General features: G+C 41.3%; 1 protein-coding gene across 3 annotated transcripts in view; it reads right to left on the reverse strand.

Moving 5' to 3' along the window:
* The window catches only part of ARMH3 (armadillo like helical domain containing 3), a 175,630-nt gene that overhangs the window by 91,822 nt on the left and 60,583 nt on the right, over nucleotides 1-23,225 (reverse strand). For all 3 annotated transcript variants that reach the window (XM_063102456.1, XM_063102454.1, XM_063102455.1), the window contains 3 exons: nucleotides 12,958-13,040; nucleotides 11,892-12,018; nucleotides 6,455-6,530 (listed from right to left, as the gene is read on the reverse strand). In XM_063102456.1, the coding sequence (XP_062958526.1) occupies nucleotides 6,455-6,530; nucleotides 11,892-12,018; nucleotides 12,958-13,040 (286 nt within the window). The remainder of the gene's footprint in view (nucleotides 1-6,454; nucleotides 6,531-11,891; nucleotides 12,019-12,957; nucleotides 13,041-23,225) is intronic.

The raw sequence follows: 23,225 nt of genomic DNA on the forward strand, positions 1-23,225 counted from the left end.
CCCCTTCTGGAATACCCATGACTCGGATATTTGGGTGCTTAGGTTGTCTGATATCTCTCAGATTTTCTTCAATGTTTTTAATTCTTTTTTCTTTTCTTTTTTTTTTTTTTTTTTTTTTTTGTCTGCCTGTGTTATTTCAAACAGCCCAGCCCATCTGCAAGGTCAGAAGTTCTCTCTTCTGCTTCTGCAAGCCTGCTGGTTAAACTCTCTGCTGTGTTTTTTATTTCATTGAAAGAATTCTTCAGCTTGGCAAGCTCTGCCACATTCTTTTTCAGGGCATTGATTTCCTTGTACATTTCTTCTTTCAGGTCCTGTATACTTTTCCTCATTTCATCATGTTGTCTAGCTGAGTTTTCTTGTATCTCATTTAGTTTCCTTAGAATTATCACTCGAAATTTCTTTTCAGACATTTCAAGGGCTTCTTGTTCTACAGGATCAGATCTTGAGAGTTATTACCCTTTGGTGGTGTACTTTCTTGATTTTTCATATTTCTCGTATCTTTCCTTTGATGTTTAGTCATTGTGGCAGGGGTTTCACAGTCCACTGGTTTGACACTATTGTCTGACTAGGATGCTGCTGGGGCTGCCAATTTTGTATGGCTGCCTCAGTGTCTGCTTGGTTGCCCACTAATGCCTCGGGTGTGTGGTCACGTCAGATCTTGGGCCTCTCAGGGGAGGTGCCTCTCTGGTCAGCACGCATTTGACCGGGCTGGGGATGGAATTGGGAGGTGGTGGCAAGGCCTACCTGCTGGGTTGCGCGCTGGCACCGCAGGGCCAGTAGTCTCCGAGGATCATGGGCTTCTCCAGCTGGGCACCTCTCTGATCAGCACACGCTTGGCGGGGCTGGGGATGGAGTCAGGTGGCAGCAGCGAAGCCTACCTGCTGGGTCACGCACTGGCACCACAGGGCATGTGGTCCCTGCAGATCTTGGTTCCTCTCTGATCGGCGTGCACTCAGTGGGGCAAAGACTTATTCATTTTTTGTTGCTCATGGAAATGCAAATAGCACTCTGGCTGCACAGCTTCAAGGATACAGAATCCAACCACAGAATCTCATCAGCACCATGGAGGTGGCAGCAGCCTCTGGAAGACGACAGGGCCACAAGCTTGTTTTCTAAACCACCCAAGGTTAATATTATCATGGATGTACAATATAAGCTCTTAGAGAAAAGCAAAGAAGCATAAGGCAGCACTCATTATTATTGGCTCAGTGTGCCTCAGGGATACCTTTTTATTTTTTTGCCCTCAGCTAAGAGAATACCAACTCTGAGAAAAGAAACTCCCTGGACCACCCTCTAAAGACATCCAGGTCCACCTACAAAGAAAAGCAAAACATCTCTTAAGGTTAAAGTAACATCTTAACTTTTACTGAAGGGAAAAATGAAGATGTATTTAGGAAACACTGTAAGGAAGGCTCATAATGCTGACCCAAAAAACAGTACAGCAATTCCTCAAAAAATTAAACACAGAATTACCATATGACCCAGCAATTCCTCTTCTGGGTATATGCCCAAAAGCAGTGAAAGCAGGGTTTTGGACAGATATTTGTATACTCATGTTCAGAGTAGCATCATGTACAATAACCAAAATGTGGAAGAAACCCAAATGTCCACTGACAGATGAATGGCTAAACAAAATGTGGTATGTATATACAATGGAATTATTCAGCTTAAAAAGGAAGGAAATTCTGACACATGCCACAACATGGATGAACTCTGAAGACATTATGTTAAACGAAATAAACAGCATTTTATAGTATACTAAGAGCTTTCTTATACATTATATTATATATAACACTCACAACCACTATGTAAAATAGTTGATATCATCATCACCTCCATTTTACAGATGATGGAAAGAGGCCGAAGGTCACATAGTAACTGGTAGAGACAAAAACAGAAAATACAGTTTTCTAACTCACATTTCTATGCTCCCTTCAACACATCATACTAATTTTTGTTTACTTCCATGACACCCTTTGACACAACTCTATAAAAGAAAGCATTATGGTACAGAGGAAAGAGTCCTGGACTTAGAAAACCTACAAGTTAATTCTCAGCATTGCCACAGAACAACTGTGGGACTTTCCTCAATTCACTATATCTTTAAGACTCAGTTTCCCCATTGGTAAAGTATATTTTTATTTTTTATTTTTAAAATTTATTTTATTTATTGAATCAAAATCGATTATACATATTTTGGGGGCTGAACACGGAGATGTGTTGATCAAATCAATATTACTAGCATATGTATTGTTACAAATCATAATTATTCTTTATGCCCCTTGTCCAATCTCTCCCCATCCCCCTTTCCCTCCCCCCTCCCCCCTCTAATTACCCTAGATTTCTTCTCTCCTTCTGAAAGAATCACGGTTACTCTGTTAATTTGTTGCCTAGATGATCTGGCCAATGCTGAGAGATGTGATCGGGTCCCCCAATATTATCATAGAGCAGATGTTGCTTTTGTCACTCTGAAATGGGCTTTGTGGAAAGAGACATCCTCTTCTTTTCTTTGACTCTGCTGGTGACTCTCCTTTTGTGAATGCACCCCAGTGGTTGGTGGACCATTTGCGTGGTGCTTGTGGTGTCTAGTCGCTTTCGTGACAGCCATGGTTACTGTGGAGACTGCAGTGGGCCACCTACATGGAGGTGTTGTTTCTGGTATGCTCCTTGGCACTGGCGGTATACCTGGTTGTGGGGTGTGTCTGGTCCCCTTCTCCATGTCTCTGGTCCCTCGGCAGGCCCCAAGTCACTGGTGCCATGTGCCAGGTTGTGGAAAGTGTGTCCAGTCCCTTTCTCCATGCCTCGGGTCACCAGGTGAGACCCGAGGAGCTGGCTTGGTGTGCTTGGTTGGGGGAGGGAGTCCAGTCCCTTTCTCCATGCCCCAAGTCCCTGGGCAGGCCCCAAGGTGCTGGCACGATGTGCCTGGTTGAGGGAGAGCGGTCTGGTCCCCTTCTCCATGCCCCAGGTCTCTGGGTGGGCCCCGAGGCACTGGCTTGGCATGCCTGGTTGTGGGAGGAGGGTTCAGTCCCCGTCTCCATGCCCCGGGTGGGCCCTCAGGCACTGGCGTGGTGTGCCTGGCTGTGGGAGAGAGGTCCTGTCCCCTTCTCCATACCCCAGGTGCCCAGGCAGGCCCCAAGGCACTGTCCTGGTGTGCCTGGTTGTGGTAGAGAGGTTTGGTCCCCTTCTCCATGCTTTGGGTCCCTGGGTAGGCCCCAAGGTGCTGGCATGGTGTGCCTGGTTGTGGGAGGGTCTGGTCCCTGGCTCCATACCTCGGATCACTGGGCAGGACCCAAGGTGCTGGCTAGGTGTGCCTTGTTGTGGGAGAGAGGTCCAGTCCCCTTCTCCATGCTTTGGGTCTCTGGGAAGGCCCCAAGGTGTGGGCATGGTGTGCCTGGTTGTGGGAGAGAGGTCCGATCCCCTTTTCCATGCCTTGGGTCCCTGGGCGGGAGGGCCCCGAGGTGCTGGCGTGGTGTGCCTGGTTGTGGGAGAGAGGTCTGGTCCCCTTCTCTATGCCCTGGGTCCCTGGGCAGGTCTCGAGGTGCGGGCATGGTGTGCCTGGTTGTGGGAGAGAGATCTGGTCCCCTTCTCCTTGCCTCGGGTCACTGGGCAGGCCCTGAGGTGCTGGTGTGGTGTGCCTGGTTGTGGGAAGAGGGTCCAGTCCCCTTCTCCGTGCGTCGGGTCCCCGTGCTGTCCCCGAGGCACTGGCACAGTTTGCCTACAAGTGGGAGTGGGGTCCAGTCCCTGGATCCAAGCCTCTGGTTCCCAGGAAGGCCCCAAGGTGCTGGTGGTGTGCCTGGGCCAGAACTAATTTTTTGTCCTTTGCTTCTAACATGGGGGAACTTCCTGTGGGAACCAGTACTTGAGTGTGTGGTTCTTTAAACTGCTGCTTTGCTGCTGTTTCCATAGGGAAGGCTTTTTGTGCAGCTCAGGGTTTAATGGTTGATCTTATAGGTACTTCCGGCTCTCCAGAGACCCGGTGGATCTGTATTCTATAGAATCTCTGATCTAGGCCTGAGTTTTTTTTTATCAAACTGCACCCCATGCAATTCTGCATTCCAGACAAGTCTCCTCTGAGTGGTCCTGTGCTGACTGGGGGGCAGATCAGCTGTCCTTGCTGTGTCCCAGTGTTCTGGTGTTCCCATCTTGCCCACCACCCACGCTCCAAACACTTCCCATGGGACCTGCCGGTGCCATCCCTTGCAATGACTCACCAGCCTCTGAGTGGCTCCCTTTTTCTGGTTGTTCTGGCTCCTCACTCCTGCCCGGGTCCATGGGAACCCAATTAGTGGTCTTGTTGTCCTGGGGGCCGCCAAGGCCCTCTTTTCCCCTTCCGCCTCCAAGTAACACCATCTGAAGGGCACAGCTGTGGCTTCTGCCGGCTCCTGCTCCAAGTACTCATCAGCTCAAGCCTTAAAGCAGCCGTGGCCCAAAATGCTCAGAGCAGCTTTTTCTTTCTCTCATCGTAGTTTCTCCCACTTTCGTGAACTCCGTAGATCTCTCCTCCTCTTCCCCTGAGCTCCAGCGGCCCCGACTTGGCTGATATTACATTTTTATAGTTGTAAATTGGTTGATTTGTGGGAGAGAGTGACACTGGGAACCGTCTATTCCACCATCTTGACTGGAACCCCCAGTAAAGTATATTTTTTAAAGTATATAATACACTCAATAGAGTTTAAAGATTAAAGAAGATAGCATATGAAAGAGCCGCCTTAGTGTGATAAACATGTCTTTTCAGTAATCTCTTGATTACTGAAAAAACTGAGTCTTTGCTACTTTCTTTATATATTCTAAGTCTAATTCATTGAGAACAGTGAAAATATGATTATTCTCTGCAGCAAGTTCATCAAAGAAGTTTGAGGAATGAAAATGAAGGTACAGACCTGACAGAGTCATGTAAAGAGAAGGAAGAGGTTAATGGTTACAGGCTTCTGTTCTAGGCTCACTCCAGTCCTTTTTGGCTATTCAAAAAAAGGAGAGGCCAAAAGTTTAAATCAGCTGTTTGAGGGCCCTTGGGAAGAATCAAGACAGCAGACAAGTTAAAAACCACTAAAGAGAAAAGCAACGAAGTAGGAGATAAAGCAAGCATAAAGAAATGAGACCAAGGAAACAGACCCCACATGAAAAGGAAATGCCTGGAAAGCCTACATAAATACATGAATAAATAAACACAACATAAATTATCCCCATATGCACTTCATACTCTAGCCTAGAACCTGGTGCTTTATTCAAACTCCCACATTTGTCATACTGCCCTTGGGTCACAGAGGGATAATTGGGAGAAAGTAGTTTCTAATTTCTGATTCTTACAGAAATCACATTTATCATACGGTCTCAGCACAGTATCTAGATTATTTGCTAGGTACAGATATGCATTTATTTGTGAGATTTATAAAACCATGTTTGCTGCAAAATGTCTCTGGGGACAGGTAAGGCAGACCAACCTTCACTGCAGTCTTGTTAGCACATCTCTCATCCCATGCTCCCTCATCCCAGCCCTCCTAACACACACATTTCACACTTTTCCTTTTATTACTAGACATACAAATACTGTAGTAAATCACTGCAAGGACAGGACATTTTACTTTTAAATAAAAAGAAAGACACAGAAATAAACATCATATCCTAGCTCTGTCACATGTTAGAATCTACACTAAGCTGTGCATTACTATTACTGGGAATGCCTGGCAAGGCTTACATCTGGAGCTAAATCAAGTTCCCCATCTGTTGGGTTTTCCTCTTTTACTAAACGTTAATTTTTCAATCATTTGCTTTAACAATTTAATAACCGTTGAGAAAATGGAAAATCACAGGCACAAAGGGAGGAAGGAATGGAAGAAAAGTCATATTTAGGTTTCATAATACTGAAAGCACTTTCTCCTCTCCATTTACTAACAGCTCACTCCTGTGGGTGCGTGGAGCTTCCTCAACACCCTGACCAACTCCATGTCTGACATAATTTTATCCAACACATACGGCACTCCATAATTGCCTTGCTGTTTCATAAGAAAGCTAAAATGACTAAGCCCCATGACCTTCATCTGCCTCTGTTTACCACAAATAGAAATAGCCATGTAAAGTAAAATGTCAAAGTTCTAGATCCCCATGACTCATTCACTGAAGTGATAGAGAACGGCAGAAAAAATGTTCAGAGGAAAGCTTTCAGATGGCCTATATGCAGAAAACACATTGGCAACTAAGATGCCTGAAAAGGGTTTGCAACCATCTCTCGGTAGAAAACTCACAGAACAAGTGGGCATTTTGAGCTATTTCAATATGACAAAATGGAAGTCTCATGTACTCCTGGTTTTCTTGATTAAGTGCAACAACTTCTTCCACTCCCATAGACATCAGAGCTTAAAATAGCAGTGATGTTCAATGTACTCTACTTAGCAAGGTATAATAAACCTCAGGAAGAGCCAAGAAACTCTGAAAGAAGTAAATTCTCATTCCTTACCTGATATTAACCAATGCGTGGGTCACCTTGCTAGCTGCTTCCTTCCACTGGCCTGCATTGGTTGAAAGCCTCAGGACTGCAAAAAAAGAAAAGAACACAGATCTGTCAAACCCCTGGTATAAAATGTAAATATGAGAATGAAGAGACATCTCAGAATAGCACTATTAGAATAACTAAACAAAGCCAGTGCTAATCTTCTGTTAAAAATATCCTCAGCATAGAGAAATATATAAGGACATATAGAATTCTCTCAACTATTTCACTGGGAATTTTTTTCTCTAACTTCTTTACAGTTTGTATCAAAATCATCTACTCCTACTCTGCCTTGGGTTTTCTCCCTCCCCTGCTAATAGGGTTCTATAACTTAGTTTTCGTACTTATTTAAAATCTACACTGGGGTGGTGATGTGAGAGTAACCTGGCTGCCATGTTTATCATTTCCTAATGGCTGAGGCTGATTTAGTGGAACTGGCTGGCTGAGTTGGTGTCCCCTCCCACTCTATGTATATTTTTCTGAACCTAAAGATGTAAACTCAGTCAAACAGGACAGATACCTTTCCAGATAAAGAATGATTGTGTTTCAATTAAGGAGTAACCTGGTTCTGCTCCTCTAACTTAATTGTATGACCTGCAAAATTAATCAGCAGGAATATTCTTACCTTACCTGACCAAAATCTATCTCTTCTCCAAACTCACCCACAAGAGGAGAGATGACAGAAATACAGAACTGAACAAATCATCTATCAGCTACAATTTTCAGGGCCACACATGAAAGAACCTGTGCCATTTTAGAAAAGAGACAAAACAGCACAAGTGCTCGTTGAAAGAGTAAGCACATGGTGGGCACTCCAAATGCAGTATATGTTTTTAATGAATGGCTAGTTAATAAGAGCTAAAAATGTAGAGAGTTTACTATGTGCCAGGCACTAGACAAAGTTTATGCTACGTAGCATATGGATGAGGAAACTGAGACTCAGAGGAGACAAGTAATTGACAGAGGTCATTCACACAAGTTGTAAGTGATGGAGCTGGAATTTGAACCCAGACAGAATGACTCTAGAGCCTGTACTTATGTAGAGAAGTGAGTAATTAAACAGCATGATCTCTGAAGCTGTCAGGGTCCAAGTCCATCCCCTGCCACTGACTACAGAATAACAGCAACACCTACATGAAAGGATTGGTGTGAGAATTAAATGAGTTTATATATATAAAGTTCTTAGATTAGATTAGTTCTCAGATTAGAGCTTGCCTCATAGTAAATGGTATATAAGTTTTAACTATTATTAATTTCAACAGACTGCCTCCCAAGTGAATGAACGAATGAACCTGAGACTTTCCCAAGGAAATGAAAATGGGGACTAACTTACAATATGAATGTGTGACCAATTTGCATAGGAACTTCATATCTGAGTACCATCACATCTACTCTTGACCCAGGATTCCTAAGCAAGAAAAGCAGCAGGAGCTCTGTCAGAGGGAGACGAGAGAAAGGAAACTCATTTGGCTGCTCTGCATCTGTTCTAGCAATGCCTCATTTTTATAAATTCATGCAATTTTATGAAAGAGAAGATAAGACGGAAGCTTTAATAAAACATATTATCAGAGTGCTGTTTTTCTAATTTACAAGATTTAGTGCAAGGAAATTTGGTATAGTTCCAAGATAGAGCTCTACAGTTTGAACTCAGGTTTCACCCAGTGGATGTGCAAATTTATTCATGTAATGAACAAAACTGTTTCAGCAGCTTAGACATGTCTGAGCTTTTTCAACTCAATTGTGAAATTTATTTAGGTGCATTGGTTTTTCACTAGATCATAAGTTCTCTGACGGTAGGGACCTAAACATTTATGGAATTGAGCTGAATTTTTTCTTCCTCACACATTCAGAGAGGTTTTTAACTCTGTACACAGATTATTTCTCTGTAACATCCTGTCAGCTCTGTCCCTTAGTGAACAGGCACGCAGATGACCTCATCACTGCATTTCCTTTGGAAACGCCATTGGCTTTCACACTTTTTTCTAGGTTACCAAATCTAAATACAAAATTATTTCAAAATACCCTAAAAGCCTCAAACTAAAACAATTATTTATGTAGTAAATTACAGTACACAAAAATAACATAATATGCATCCATTTAAAAAGAGACTTAAAATTACAAAAAATTTATGAGACGTAGGTTAAAAAACACAAAATAAAAGGATACCATAATTACAACTACAGTCACATGTCACTTAAAGATGGAGATATATTCTACAAAATGCATTGTTACATGATTTTGTCGTGCGAATATCATAGTGTATACTTATACAAACCTAGATGATATAGCCTACCACACATCTAGGCTATATTGTGTAGCCTATTGCTCCTAGACTGCAAACCTGTAACTGTACTGAATACTACAGGAAATTGTAACACAACAGTAAGTATTTGTGTATCTAAACAGAAAAGGTACAGTAAAAATATGTGGGCTGGCTGTGTTACTCAGCTGGTTACAGCATGGTATTATATAATGCCAAGGTCAAGGGTCTGGAATCCCCATACTGGCCAGCTGCCAAAAATACACACACACACACACACACACACACACACACACACACACACACACACACACACACACACACACACACACACACACACACACACACACACACACACACACACACACACACACACACACACACACACACACACACACACACACACACGGTACTACAATCTTATGGGACCACTGTCATATAGGTGGTCCATCATTAACTGAAACATCATTATGTAGTGCATAACTGTATATAAAACTATGCATGCATGTGGGCTAATATACAACATTGATAACAATAGTAGTACTAGAATCAAGGGATTTTAAGATTTTTTATTTTTTCCCCATGCTTTTTCTGTAGTATTGGTAATTACCTTTATTTTTTTAAAAAACAAAAATCAGTCAAAACATGATATTTATGGTTCTGGGCAGCTTCTGTGGAGGTCCTTTCTGTTCAGTGTACCTCACTACAATAAAATAATGCCACAAGAACATTAAGTGTGTGCCTTTATCAAAAACATCTCAGTGAACCTTCCTCTTCTAGCCATGATGAGGTAACGAGCCATAATTTTACCTTCCTACCTTAAACAATAGAAAACTGGACAAAACATATGAAACAGCGGTTATCAGACATTGGACAATAGGCAGTATAGAACTGTAATCCCTTAAAGAAGGAAAACAAACAAGGTAAGCCCTATGAACACCCCAGGTTACTGTATGGAGAAGTTTCCATGCTGCAGGGCAGAGAGGAGGAACCTAAACAGAAGCCAGAAGTCTTGACAAGTTGAAGACATAGAAATCAGCATTTGGAGAGGCCAAGGCATCTAGAACATGTGGGGCAGAGTGCTGACAAGGAGGGAAATTGACAGAGAGCTCTGGAGATCCCACAGAGGGGTCCCCTTATGTTTTTTACTAAACACTGATCTGTGCATGTGGAAGAGAAAACTATCCAAGGCTGAGGCAAAAAAAAAAAAAAAAAAAACACTAGAAAGGAGATGAAATTGTGGAGCTCAAGGCAGCCTCCACAAAGAAAAACATTTGTTTCCACCAGTGAAAGTGGAAAGACCTAATACATGGGGTATAAAGTAGACTCTGCAGATGAGTACTGCATTAGTAATGGGGCCAAATTAGCCTATAATAAAGACTGCTCTTGACCTGCCCTCAGCTCTTAAAAGCAAACTCTGAAAGGATCAAAATGATGTCATATAACATAACCACATTCCAGGAAAAGTCCACATTATATAAAGAAACATAACAAAATATAGCATCTGCACCATAAAAATCACAATAAAAAAAAAATAACCAGGCACACAAAGCAACAAGAAAACATGACCCATAAGCAGGAGAAAAATCAGTCAAGAGAAACAGACCTAGAAATGAAGAAAGATGATGGAATCAGCTGTCAAGGACACTAAAACAGCTATTATAAATATGCTCCATATAGTCAGAAAGACTGAGGAAAATATAAACACGATGAGGAAAGAAATGAAAATATCTTTTAAATTTATTTATTTTTTGGCAGCTGGCTGGTATTGGGTATCAAAACTTTTCGACCTTTCGTGTTTTACAAGGCCATACTCTAACCAACTGAGCTAACCAGTCAGCCCCCTGTTTAAGATAGTTTAAGTCAGAGTTTTCTGATACTTGCAGTTGAAAACATCCTACTAATACTAGGACCTACTCTCACTGCCTAAGACATCATAACAAAGTTACACATGGCTCTCTTAAAAGTTTTCCTCCAATGCTTTAAAAAATGAAGTCTATTAGAAAAAAATATTTTCCTCCCAGACAATCCTTCTTTTCCACTGTTTGCTTCTACTCTTTTTTCTGATACTTGTTCCAAATCCTTTTTACTCTTCTTTTTTTTGGCAGCTAGCCAGTACAGGGATCTGCCTTTACTTTTCTTATGATCCTGGAGTCCCAAGCAGAGGTTGGGATTTTCACAAGTAGTCTCACCACAAGGGAAAAAGCAAACTAATCTATAATGACAGAAAGCAGGGGTTACCAAGGGACAGGGCATGAAGGGTGAAGGTGAGGAGAGGGACATGAGAAAAGGATTCTAAAGAGTTATAAGAAAACTTTTGGGAGGTGATGGATATGTTTATTATCTTGATCATTGTGATAGTTTCACATACATATACATATGTCAAAACTATTTAAAATTTGCATTATTTTAAAATGTGTGCAGTTTATTATATATCAACTATATAAGTTAGGGTTTTTAAAATAAGATAGAAAAATAAAAAAATAATAATAATAAAATAAGATAGTTTTACTGAGAGGCTTTCTGTTTCTGTGCAAGCCACAGAGATCTTTCCTCATCTTTCACACTCTAGGTAGGATTGACTGGGCCCTATTTCCAAACTTATGGAACACATAACCTCTTTAAGAAATAAGTTATACTCAGTATGGCTGCAGAGTAAATTTTCAGTGAGCCAATTACCAAAAGGTTTGCAAAAAAGATTTTTATCTAATGCCCACTTCCTCTTGTAAGTTATGCTAAAAATACATAGGTACACTAAGACTCCTTAAAATCCTGTAACTTCTGAAATCACATAATGTTCTTTGGGATCTAAGCTCTTCTATTTGCCTCTGTCAATTCCCACCCACTCTTACTCCCATTTCACTAGCATTCACTGAATCCACAAGCTTCCCTATTCTCTCTCTCTTTCACAAACATCAACAAAGGGCTGCTAACTAGCTCTCCACTGAGAAGAAAAATAAGTTCCTAAGGGCAGAAGGGCCCACATATAGGTATCCTATCGCTTGAGAAGAGGAAACTACTATGTTCCATGCCAAGCGAGGGCACCAAACAAATAGAGTAGAATCTTCTGTGGTCTTTTCCTCTGATATGCCAAAAACCAGACAGCTAATGGAGAGAGAGGAGTAAAAAGAAAAGACAGCTTACCCATAGAGTAGAGGTTGTCAAAGCTCTGGTGCATACGGATAATCTCATAGTATAGTTCATCATAGCTGCTGGGGGTTGGCAGGAATGTGTCACCATACGTAATAAACATATTAAATAGGTTCACAATCTAAAAAAGAAGCAAAGGCCCATATATAGGTATCAGGCAATGAAGATCAGAAAGATATCATCAGTGGTACGCTATAGCCAGCTCTCATTGGCTTGCTAGAGCCGATTATTAAATTTTTAGGAATTTTGAAAGCCAGTTGTTAAACACAGTCATTATTAAAAATTCACTCATATAAACTTACAATTAAATAAATTAGGTTAAAATGAAGGTAATAAATATTCAAAAATCACTTGCTAATTATTTTATTTTACTATTTTCTATGCTCTTAAAATTAATTTACATCTCTTATTTCTGTGTGGTGGGAATACATATAATAGCGTGCTACTGCACCACCTCTTCCTAACTCTGCATGACTCTGATGTCATGTTGATAGCTTTGAAATTGGCCATGGTGGGTGTAGTTATATAATGGAAATCAGCTACGAATCAAGACTTTTCCCACCAAATGTGGAACATTTACAAACACATTGGGTAATATCCTAAGAAGACAGTCAAAAGACTCTATGGTCTTCTTCTACCCCAGATAACCAGCCAGATAAACAGGCATTTGTAATGTCCCTCAGAAACCAGCACAGCCATGATGGAACCACTCATCTGGCTGAGTCACCTCTAGAGGCTTTGCTATTTACCAAAACTGAGACTGTAGCAGTATAGTACAGTTTCTTAGCTGGGACCAAGGCTCACTTTTTATACGCAGAGATCTGACCTATACTCATCCCTGCAAGACAATATACTCTGAATAAGAAAAAAAGAGTCCCAGGTATGCCAAAGGCAAAGGTGAGAGTGGAGAGCACCAGTCTAGAGATTTTGATCCAAAAGGAAAATACAGGACTGGTTCCCTGTATGGCTTAGTCCCCAGACCACCAGCTCCTGTTCAAACCAGTCCATTTCTCCTTTAGCATATGGCTTCAGAAAAAGAAATATTTGTTTTGTTACTCACCATAAGGGCTAATGTAAAAATGTTGTGTTTGGCCAAAAGTACAGTCTCATTTGACATCAGGAACTTCAGCAAATTTATTAAGGCTTTAAAAAAAGGGAAAGAAAAAAAAAAGGACATCAACAAGCTATTAAAAACATAATCAATGAAGTTAAGTGAAAGCAGATTAGGGCTACAGAAATTCACAGGGATAGAATGAGTAAGTCTCAGCTACCAAGGTCTTTTAAAAAGGAGATAAGGTAGGTGTATTTGAGGAAAGCACTGTCCTTCCCAAGTACGAATTTGCTTATCTGCCCATGGAAGGTTTTTAAAAATCTCCTTCTTTTTACTACTTCTTAAATAGCAATTAAGCTCAGAAATTTGACTATAAAACTTATATCTTAGTGTTTCAAATTTACTCCCACATGATGATTTCCCCATCAAATTTGCTCAATTTACAGGTCAAAATGTAGGTCCCCCTTCCACCCGAGGCTGCTGGCATCTATTGTTACCAAGCTTTAACTATGTATTTGTTTCAAACATCATTGTTATGAAGGACATGTATCAATTCTAACTGGTCACCAGATGTGGCAGCCCTACTGTAGAACCTACAACTGGACTTGAGCTCTGTGTGGGAAGAAAGCTCATGAAGAGGTGGGGAGAAAGCCCTTAACTGTTCTAGCTGTTCAAACAAAAGTGCAGCTTGCTCTGACCTCTCCACAGTGACAGTGTTTACTGGAAAGGTTCCCTCTCTGCCTGCCTATCCTTAGTGAGGGGAAAGATTGCTAAATCCCAAATAATCTCAGTAAGAAGACTGACTGCCAAATCCCTAGATTAAAGTGCAACTTTAAAGACATTTTTGCAAATAAATATTCAGCATAAAAGAAATTACCAGTTGTCTTGTACTGATTCACCTAGGATATTTGTCCATGAAATGAGCTTCTGTGCCCACCTGAATAATGCCCCTGTACCTTGCTCCCCTACTCGATGGGATACTATAAAGGAGTTCAGCAGCTGCAAGCAATCTGTGATCCTTCTGTCTTCTCCCCATCAAATGTACTCCCTTCCACAGACCCCAAAAAAGGTCTGACCTCTCCTTTTCCAAGAACACATCTGCTTCTTTTCCAGCAAAGAAGTCCATTCTCTCATGCTGTCTGAGCTTTGTGTGAAGTTTACTACTCTTAGAGAAGAGATGTAAGCTTTGATTTGGAACAGCAGGGAATGATGAGTAGGAGTGACTCTCTCCAGACACTTGCTGCCTGCCACGCAACACCCCTCACTCTCAATTCTAAGAGCACAGGTACAGAAAAGAAACAGCAGGCAAGGAAAGTACAAGAGCCTGGTTTCATCAGCATTTTGTTTCCAAAGCCTGAATCTTTCCCTCAAATAGCAAAAAAGATTTGCTAGGAATGAAGGAGGTAGGCATCCTCATTTGCCCCTGCCCTGACTTAAGTTCTCTGGAGTTTCATAATGAAAAGGCAAATGATGGCCATTTGGCCCTTTTGAAGGTGTCTGTTAACAAGTGATCTGTTAACTGGACCAAAAAAAAAAAAAAGCTCCACAGAAGCCCATTCTGGATCACACAACATGCTTAGCTCCTACTAAGAGCTCAGTGAATGAAGGGGGCTACCTAAAATCCACATAAAAATGAGTTACCTCAACCCAAACTTCCCTCCTTAATGAAGATCACCTTGCTGAGCTATTTAGGGGCTGCTGACCCCACTCCCTAATCCCAGAGCTAGACAAGCCCTGTTAATGAATAAACAATCTCACAATCAGACTCTGTAAACCCACAGGAGACAAGAGAAAGGGTTGGGTAGCATATGCAGTACTCTGCAGAGAGAAAAAGCAACTTTTGCACACATCCAGTCAACAAGTGCTTTTGTCCCCAACACATACAGCTCAAAGATGCAGCCTCAGCAGTGGTTTTGTGGTAATTAAGGGGCAAGAAACCTGGAGGAAAGGAAGTGGGAGCAATGATTTATTGCTCCTCTGCTGGATTACAGCTAGTCCTGATCTCTGGGATTCAGAGTCAGGAATAACAAAGTGATAAATATGAGGGGAGGAAGCGAGTGATTCTGGCACAGGCCAAGAGGCAACCTATATCCCAATTGCCACAGACATCGGCAGAGCCAAATGGTACTGAGAAGGAGAGGACAGTATGCAATACTCTGAGAGTCAGTACTGTGGGGACCTGCATTCTGCCCCTAACAATTCAAGTCAGACACCCCACCCCTCCCCCAAAAAAGTCAGGGTTTTCTCACCTGGAAGTAGTAATTCTATAAAGAGAGTTTAACAAGCAGCTAAAATGAACAAAGCAAGCTTAAACTTGGCGCCCATAAGCCTCTGAAATCAGATACCATAATTCCTCTTCAAGAATGCCCAAATATCCCATGAAATAGTGCCATTTTTCTTCACTATATCCCTGACTTCACACTCATTATATCAACTATTCAGTATCCTATACACCACTACACACATATTCTCTGTATCCTCTGACCTGCAGTGATGGGAGGTCTGAGTCTGTGAGGCTTTGACATACCTGATTATAGATTTAGAGCTAGAAAGGATGTTAGAAATCATTTAATCCAATTTTCTCATTTTTGGATTAAACACTCCACCCCCTACCTCCACCCCACTAGTGACTAAACTGGGACTAGAACCTGGTCTCCTGTTTAGTGTTCTTTCTACCATTCCATTAAGATAAGATTAAACAAATAAAGGTGCCAGGTCTAGATGAATGTTAAAGGTGGAGAGAAACAGCTTACTATAAATGGTGTGTTTAGACTTGCTGACCATACTGTTACCAACACTTCTCTGACTCTGGTTTATAACTTTCTCCACCTACCAACTGTTCCAAGTCATTTTCATGTATTTGGTCCCCTTCTTCTCTTGGTCCTCAGCTATTTATAAAGTACAGGTGTTCAATACCTACCTCATTATTACCTTCCTACTACTCACTCTCAACACTAAAAGCTTCCCAGTAGCTTTGCTCAGACTGAGTCACCTCAGCCAACCTTCTCGTCCAGCTCCTTACCTCTCTATCTGCCCTCATCTCTCACCTCTACATTTCACCTCTCTTTCCCCTTCTTTGTCTCTGCTTCCTCTCTAGTATCTTCTTTTTTAGCACATAACTGTCAATTAAACTGTTCCCAATTCTCTCATTCAGAGCTGCCTCCTTCAAGATTATGTATTTTAGCTCAGTTGGTTAGAGCACAGCCTCATAACCCCAAGGTAATAGGTTCAGATCCCCGCACCAGCCAGCCACAAAAAATAAAATAAAAATAAATAACGTACTGTACATAGAATGTGACTGAACATGGACATTAAAGGGAGTCAAGATCCCCTTTCTTTATGTAAAATCAGAACCAAAACAAAAAACACAGGCATAAACAATTAATAACCAGGTTTATTCATAAGCTATTATGGTATAAAGGTTTGCACAAGGTTTAGACAGCAGGCCAAGGAAGAGAATACCCTTGTGCTGGGGCACTTTCAAGGACAGTAGAGAACTGGCCCTCAGGATATCTGTGTCAACACCAATGCAGAACAGAGCTTTCGCTGGCTGGCTCCTGGCTCACCCCTCTCCACACACACACACATTTTTAGAAAACTGCCCTTGATTCACTTGTCCACTTGATGCCATCTGGGCACATGACCAGCCAAACTGTTCCAAGGACAGTCACAGAAGAAGCAGTACATAGAGGACAGAGTTAAGATAACTATAAAAGATTAAGGAGTTGATTGTATAAATAGTATTACTAATTAGTCACGTCTGTAAGAGTTTTATCAAGTATAGTACAAGTTGTAGTCATTGTGAAGATATGAGGGGCAGGATGTGCTTTTTTTCCCCTTTAATTTAACCCTTTGATTCATGTTTCTCATTGTTAATTAATAGTTTTAAAAAGGAAGCAGGGAATAAAGAGCTACGACAAGCCTATTCCTCACCAAAGGCCTGACTCCTGGTATGAAAGATTTCCAAAGAAGAAAGACCTTATGTTACAGGAACTCAAAACTGTATAAAAAGTTTTGTCCATTAGGTCATCAATGGCTGCTCATCAACTCAAAAGAGAACAGCACAACTTGTCACAGAGAATATCCTTTTGGATAAGGACAAACTTGGTGGTTGAGACTTTCCAAGCCTTAAGAGACGATGCCCATAGGCCCCATACGCTACAGCCCCAGGACTGGGCTGTCCTGAAACACCAATGCCAGACAGACACATCACAGAGGAATGTATCATCTCCTCCCAAAAAGTGACAACAGCTACAAGTTAATAACTGTGCCAGAAAGTCACACAAAGCATCTCAAACCTTCCTCTTTTCTAATGCCCCATACCTGATACCTTAAAAATGACCCTTAACTACAGAAATCACCTCCCTCAAATTGCAGTCATCTCTTTTCAAAGTGACACCATATGTCATAAATGGCAACAAAGGTAACATTTATTAGGTGCCTGCTGGGTGTTATGTAAAGCTTTTAAAGTACATTATTCTCACTGATTCCTCTTAACTATCTGATTAAAAAGGTATTATTGTTCCCATTTTACAGATGAGCAAATTGAAATTCAGAAAGGTTAAATAAGTTACCTAAAGCCATAGCTGGTTAAAGCTAAACTGCATGAAGGGCAACATACTGGGGAGAAGATCGATGAACTGCCCCCCTGCCAAGGTCTGTGAGACTGTACTGGTTCCACCTAAACTTCAATTAAAAAAACATTTATTGGGGGTGGAGGAGCTAGCTATCTAGGGCCAAACCTGTATTTGTCACCCAAAACCATAACTTTGGTCAGTACTCCACTAATCAGCCCCTCACATATCAAAGTGGCCAAGGGGAAAATCCTATATGCTCAAAATCCATCTCTCCTCTAAGCATCTCAGTGTTTCTTTCCATTGGCCTGGGACACTTTAACCTGCACACTCTCAAAAAACAAGAGGTTGAAAGTAGGGACTCGTACAGATATTTGTATACCCATTATTATAGCAGCATTACTCACAACAGCCAAAAGGTAGAAGCAACCTACGCGTACATCGACAGGTGAATGAACAAAATGTGGTATATACATGTCATGTAATATTGTTCAGCCTTAAAAAGAAAGGAAATTCTGACACATGCATAATATGGATGAACCTTTGAAGACATTACTCAAAGTGAAAGAAACTAAGCATAAAAGGACACATACTCTATAATTCCACCTATTTGAGCAGTCAAATTCATAGAGACAGAAAGTAGAGGGCTGACTGGTTAGCTCAGTTGGATAGAGCAGAGTGTTATAACACCAAGGTCAAAGGTTTGTATCTCCATACCAGCAGATGCTGGGGGGATGGGGAAATGGAGAGTTATTGTTTAATGGTGTTTTAGTCCGTTTTGCGTTGCTATAACAGAAATACCTGAGACTGGGTAATTTATAAAGAAAAGAGGTTTATTTGGCTTACGATTCTGGGACAGCTGCATCTGACATGGGCCTCAGGCTGCTTCTACTCATAGCGGAAACTAGCAGGCAGCCAGTGGGTACAAGCAGATCACCGTGATGAGAGGAAGCAAGAGAGAGGAAGCTAAAGAGAGAAAGAAGATGCCAGGGTCTTTTTAAGCAACGAGCTCTCGCGGGAACTAATCGAGGGAGAACTCACTCATTAATTCCCCCTCCCCTAGGGAGAGCATTAATCCATTCATGAGGAATCAGCCCCCATGACTCAATCAGTTTCCAACACTGCCATATTGGAGATCAAATTTCCACATGAGTTTTGGAGGGGACAACACATCCAAACTCCATCAAATGGGTAGAGAGTTTCAGTTTGAGAAGATGAAAAAAATCCTAGGAATTGAAGGTGGTGACGGTTGCACAACAAAGTAAATGTATTTAATGCCACTGAACTGTATACATAAAAATAATTACAATGGTAAATTGTATGTTATGTATATTTTATCACAATTAAAAAACAAAATAAGAGGCCAATGTTTTCCTTTCCACCAACATTACCATGAGTCCCACAAACACTCCAACCAAACTTTCTGCAACCTTTGCATAACTGACTGGCTGACATTCACACCACTGTACACCATACTGCATGTGGGGCCAAATATGCAAAGGTGTTTCCTCATTGATGGGAAAAAAGAAAGGAGCCAAATATACTCAATCAAAAGAGAGTCCATTGATTTTTGTACAGGAATGCAAATTTAAAATGGACCCTGGGCAGCCTTCAAGGCAACCGTGTGCCAGTCTTCAGAATAACGATCAAAGTTTGCAATCAAAGCTAACAATGCACTAAGTACCAGTGATATCCTATGAAATCCTTGGAGATCCTGAATTTAACTCCAAATCCTTGCTGTCTCATCTACTAAACGAGGCTGCAGATATCTGGCTCCAAATACTCTTACCTTGCACTGATTGAAAAAGAGAGAAGTTATTGCAGTGAAATATTTGAGGTATTATATTACAAGTTAAATTTGTTTAAGTTGTAGGGAAGTGGGTGCTCCATACACACTCGTTTCTTCATTGGAAAGTCTTTTCTACCAGGCTTTTTGAAAACGTAGTTTCTGGGCTCTTTATCAGGAACTGCAAACTGGCTGCAACTACTGCCTCTTTTGACTATACTAAAGGCAACCATCAGTCTCACACTTAGCTTTGGCCCATGTTCCCTTCCTTGGGGAGTCTTGTGCATCATATTTGGTGAAACAGTATAATAACAGTGTGTAGAAGTTCTTTTCTTATGCAGATGAAGATATAATAAAGAATAGTGTGCAGGTTCTGGGAAGCTGAGCCAGGACCAGGTACTTTGATGGTTCCCTAAGCCCCAAATAAAGTCCCAGAGGCAGAGGCAGCCAATCTATTTTCAAATAGGAAGAGTTCAGCACCATCCACCTGGGAAACCTGTCACCTTACACAAGCCCTCCCCTCACTCCACAAGGAACCTGTTTACAGAGCTGTGCCTAGCATTAATGTGCCCCACACAATAAGGACTTTCCCAGATTTTTTTTCTATTCTGCTTTGAATTCAGGGAGAGAGAAAGAAGGTAGCAGCAAATGGTGTTAACATGTAGGAGTAGAATGAATAATGGATATGGGAACTTCTCCAGGACTAAAACCTGTCCCCCACATCGAGGTAAACCAGGTACAGAGAGGAACAAGCCAACCACAGGAAGATAAAATTAAGAGGTGGCTCAGACACCTGCCTCAGAGAAGCACAGGGGAGGCTTAATTACAAAGCCAAGTGAATGACATTTTAAAAAGATTAAAAATAGGAAGGAGACAGAAAGCACAAATAAATGTCCCCAAAGAATCAGGTCAGAGAGAGTTGTCTGTTTGAGCAGCCTTTACATACTATGAAGAAAAAGAGATAGAAAGCAAAGACAAGACTTGGCCAGACCCTATTTTGTGGCTTGGCATGGAGCTAGGATGAGGTGCCACAGAACCCAAATCAAAACCTGCTCATTACAGAAGATGGATAATTTCACAGTGACCAAAAGAAGAGAAATATTAGCATCTCACTTGCTCAGGAGAAAAGTCAAAGAACTCAAAGGACAGGCTGGAAATAGCACTAGTTTAGGGCTGAGCACGTGGCGCACTCGGGAGAGTGCGGCCCTGGGAGCGCGGCGACGCTCCCGCCGCGGGTTCGGATCCTATATGGGAATGGCCGGTGCACTCACTGGCTGAGTGCCGGTCACGAAAAAGACAAAAAAAAAAAAAAAAAAAAAAGAAATAGCACTAGTTTAACAAGTTAATGTCACCAAAACCCCAGAGGCACTATAAACTCTAGCCAATTCCAGCATCTTAGACAAAATCACCAATTACCCAGGGACACTGCCAGCAATCAGCAAGCTCACTGTCAATCAGCAGAGTGGTGCAGGAAGGACTAAGAAGCCAATACCTGCCAGTGGAATAATTTAAAAATATACTAGGTGGCTTCTCAGAATACAGGTATCTGTCTGGCTGCAAACCTAATCACCTCACTGACACAGAGGACAATGAATCAAACAAGAAAATGAAATGTCTTTGGTTGTAGGCTATGAGCCTCTCTGGGTGAACAAAGCACACCAGTTAGTATGTCAACAACCTGCACTGCCTAAAGGTTCCACGCCCCTCTCAATAAGCCAGAAAATAGAACAAATCCTTTCTTTAAATGGCAGTCAGATTCCATCCTTACCATTTTCCTCGCTGGTGATGTGTATCTGCTAAAAGGGAAACTATGGTTCTTAACCATCTCCCATTCTCCATTTACTTGGGAACAATGCAGTCCTCAGAGTTACCACCCACCCTCTTCTTTATCATAAAAACGAGCTTTTACACAGATCCTAGACTTTGAGAAACGCAGGATCCCTGTGCAGCTGCCTCTAAGCACCCTGAGGAGCCACTGCCTTCTTCTAGGGACCTATATACTATACCACCTGCTTATTTTTTCCAACATTGCCTAACAAGGTAATAGCCAAAATCACCCTTTAAGAAATCTAATAGCCAATGAAACCATGTCTCAGCGAAGCCATCTGATGTAGAACCAAAAACTTTACTTTTTCTCAAAATGAAGGAAGACCAATAGCAAACTTGTCCTGCTCATTTGAGATCAGGTGAAGGATGATACCTTATCAAACATTTAGAACTAGTCAAGGCAGAGCAACAAAAGCACAGCTACTCCTTCCCCTATCTCTTTCACTTGACAAGATGCTGATGGGCCTATGAGAGTTGACACTTCTCTTGACAGGAAGTGACTTAATGTACATAGAAAAGAACAAAAAGTGATTTCTGACTCTTTTAGGGGCTTTTATGCAGGATTTTTTTTCTCCCTCTAAAAGGCTAAACCTGTTAAGAGATTCTTATCTTTTGCTTCTGCCAAGTTTTTAAGTGGATGAGAGAAAGATTCAAAATAGTACAAATTTTGGAGTTAGCCAAATGTAGTGATTTGAAGGGAAAAAACGCTTCTTGGCATTCTTTTCCAGTCCTTGGGCTTTCTACACTGCTATACAGAATCTTTCACAACTAAATTAAAGAACCAGAGAGATACCTTACTAATACTCCTGTATTAGAACATTTTAACTTTGAGAGAAATTGATTATCCATAGAGGATAGAAGGCTCTATCTTTAAGCACATGGAAGTCAAAGCAGTCTTAATTAGGCACATCAAGCTGAGACTATACCTTATGACATATTCACCTAAATCAGAGAAAATTTAGGAGAATGAGGAAGAACAATTTAAGAAGCAATTTTTAAAACAAGGCCTGGCCAGTTAGCTCAGTTGGTTAGAGCACAGTCTTATAACCCAAGGTCATGGATTTGGATCCCCAGGCTGGACAGCATAAAAAAATAATAATAATAATAAATAAAACAAGATAACAAAAGCACCTGCTAAAATTCCTCTTCTCATCTACATTAGATTTTTACTGCTATGTTCTTTTCCACCTGGATACCCTCTTCAAAACTAAAAGAAGCAATATTTTAGAGTTATATAAGATGTCACCACTGGAGGAAGCTGGGTGAGGGATACATGAAACTGCGTACTGTTTTTGCAACTTCCTATAAGTCTATAACTACATCAAAATTAAAAGTTTAAAAAAGAAACTAAACTCAAAGAAGCAGACAAAAGTTCAAAGTACAGTTTCTCAAAATCAGGAGGGGCTGCCAAACTGTAAAAGCTATACCTACCCAAGAACTGCCAGATAAATCTGTCTCAAGTCAGCCTTTCTCTTGAAAAATTTCAGTCCTGTGTGACACCTACAGTACAACAAGCTTCCAAAGAAATGCTCTCAATTCCCAATCTCGAGGTGTACCTAACCATGAAGTCACAGGCTTCTGCCAGTGATGAGAGAACCAGCTGGATTCAGAAAGCTGTGACCCTCTCTGGGTTTTCCATTTTTCCCAGTAGGTATCTAAAAGGTCAGGCCATGTACAATTTCTCTCTTTATCACAAAGCTGTGAATGCTTTGGGTGCTATTTAGCACAGTGAAGCTGAACAGATTGTTCTGGGGGCTTAGGGGACCTTTCTTCCAGCAGGGAGGCAAATGTTGCCTAGTGATCTGCATCTGAGCACAGGAGTCAGGATCTCTAAGTTCTAATCATGACTCTGTTTAGTGTCTGATTCCATGATCCTTCCCAAGTCATTTAACCCTTCCGTATCTCCACTTTCTTCCCCAACAAAGAGATAAAAATAATGACATATCGCCCAGGGATGTGGCACAGTGAAAGATAAGAAGAACTGTGAAATAAATGTCGAGTATAAAATGCCAGTATAAATCTGCCTGTAAATCAACCTATGTTTTCAGACAGTGGAAAGTCATACTATTTAAATGCAGACCGCCTCCCCA

The sequence above is a fragment of the Cynocephalus volans genome, chromosome 7 (assembly GCF_027409185.1).
Source record: "Cynocephalus volans isolate mCynVol1 chromosome 7, mCynVol1.pri, whole genome shotgun sequence".
NCBI lineage: Eukaryota > Metazoa > Chordata > Mammalia > Dermoptera > Cynocephalidae > Cynocephalus > Cynocephalus volans.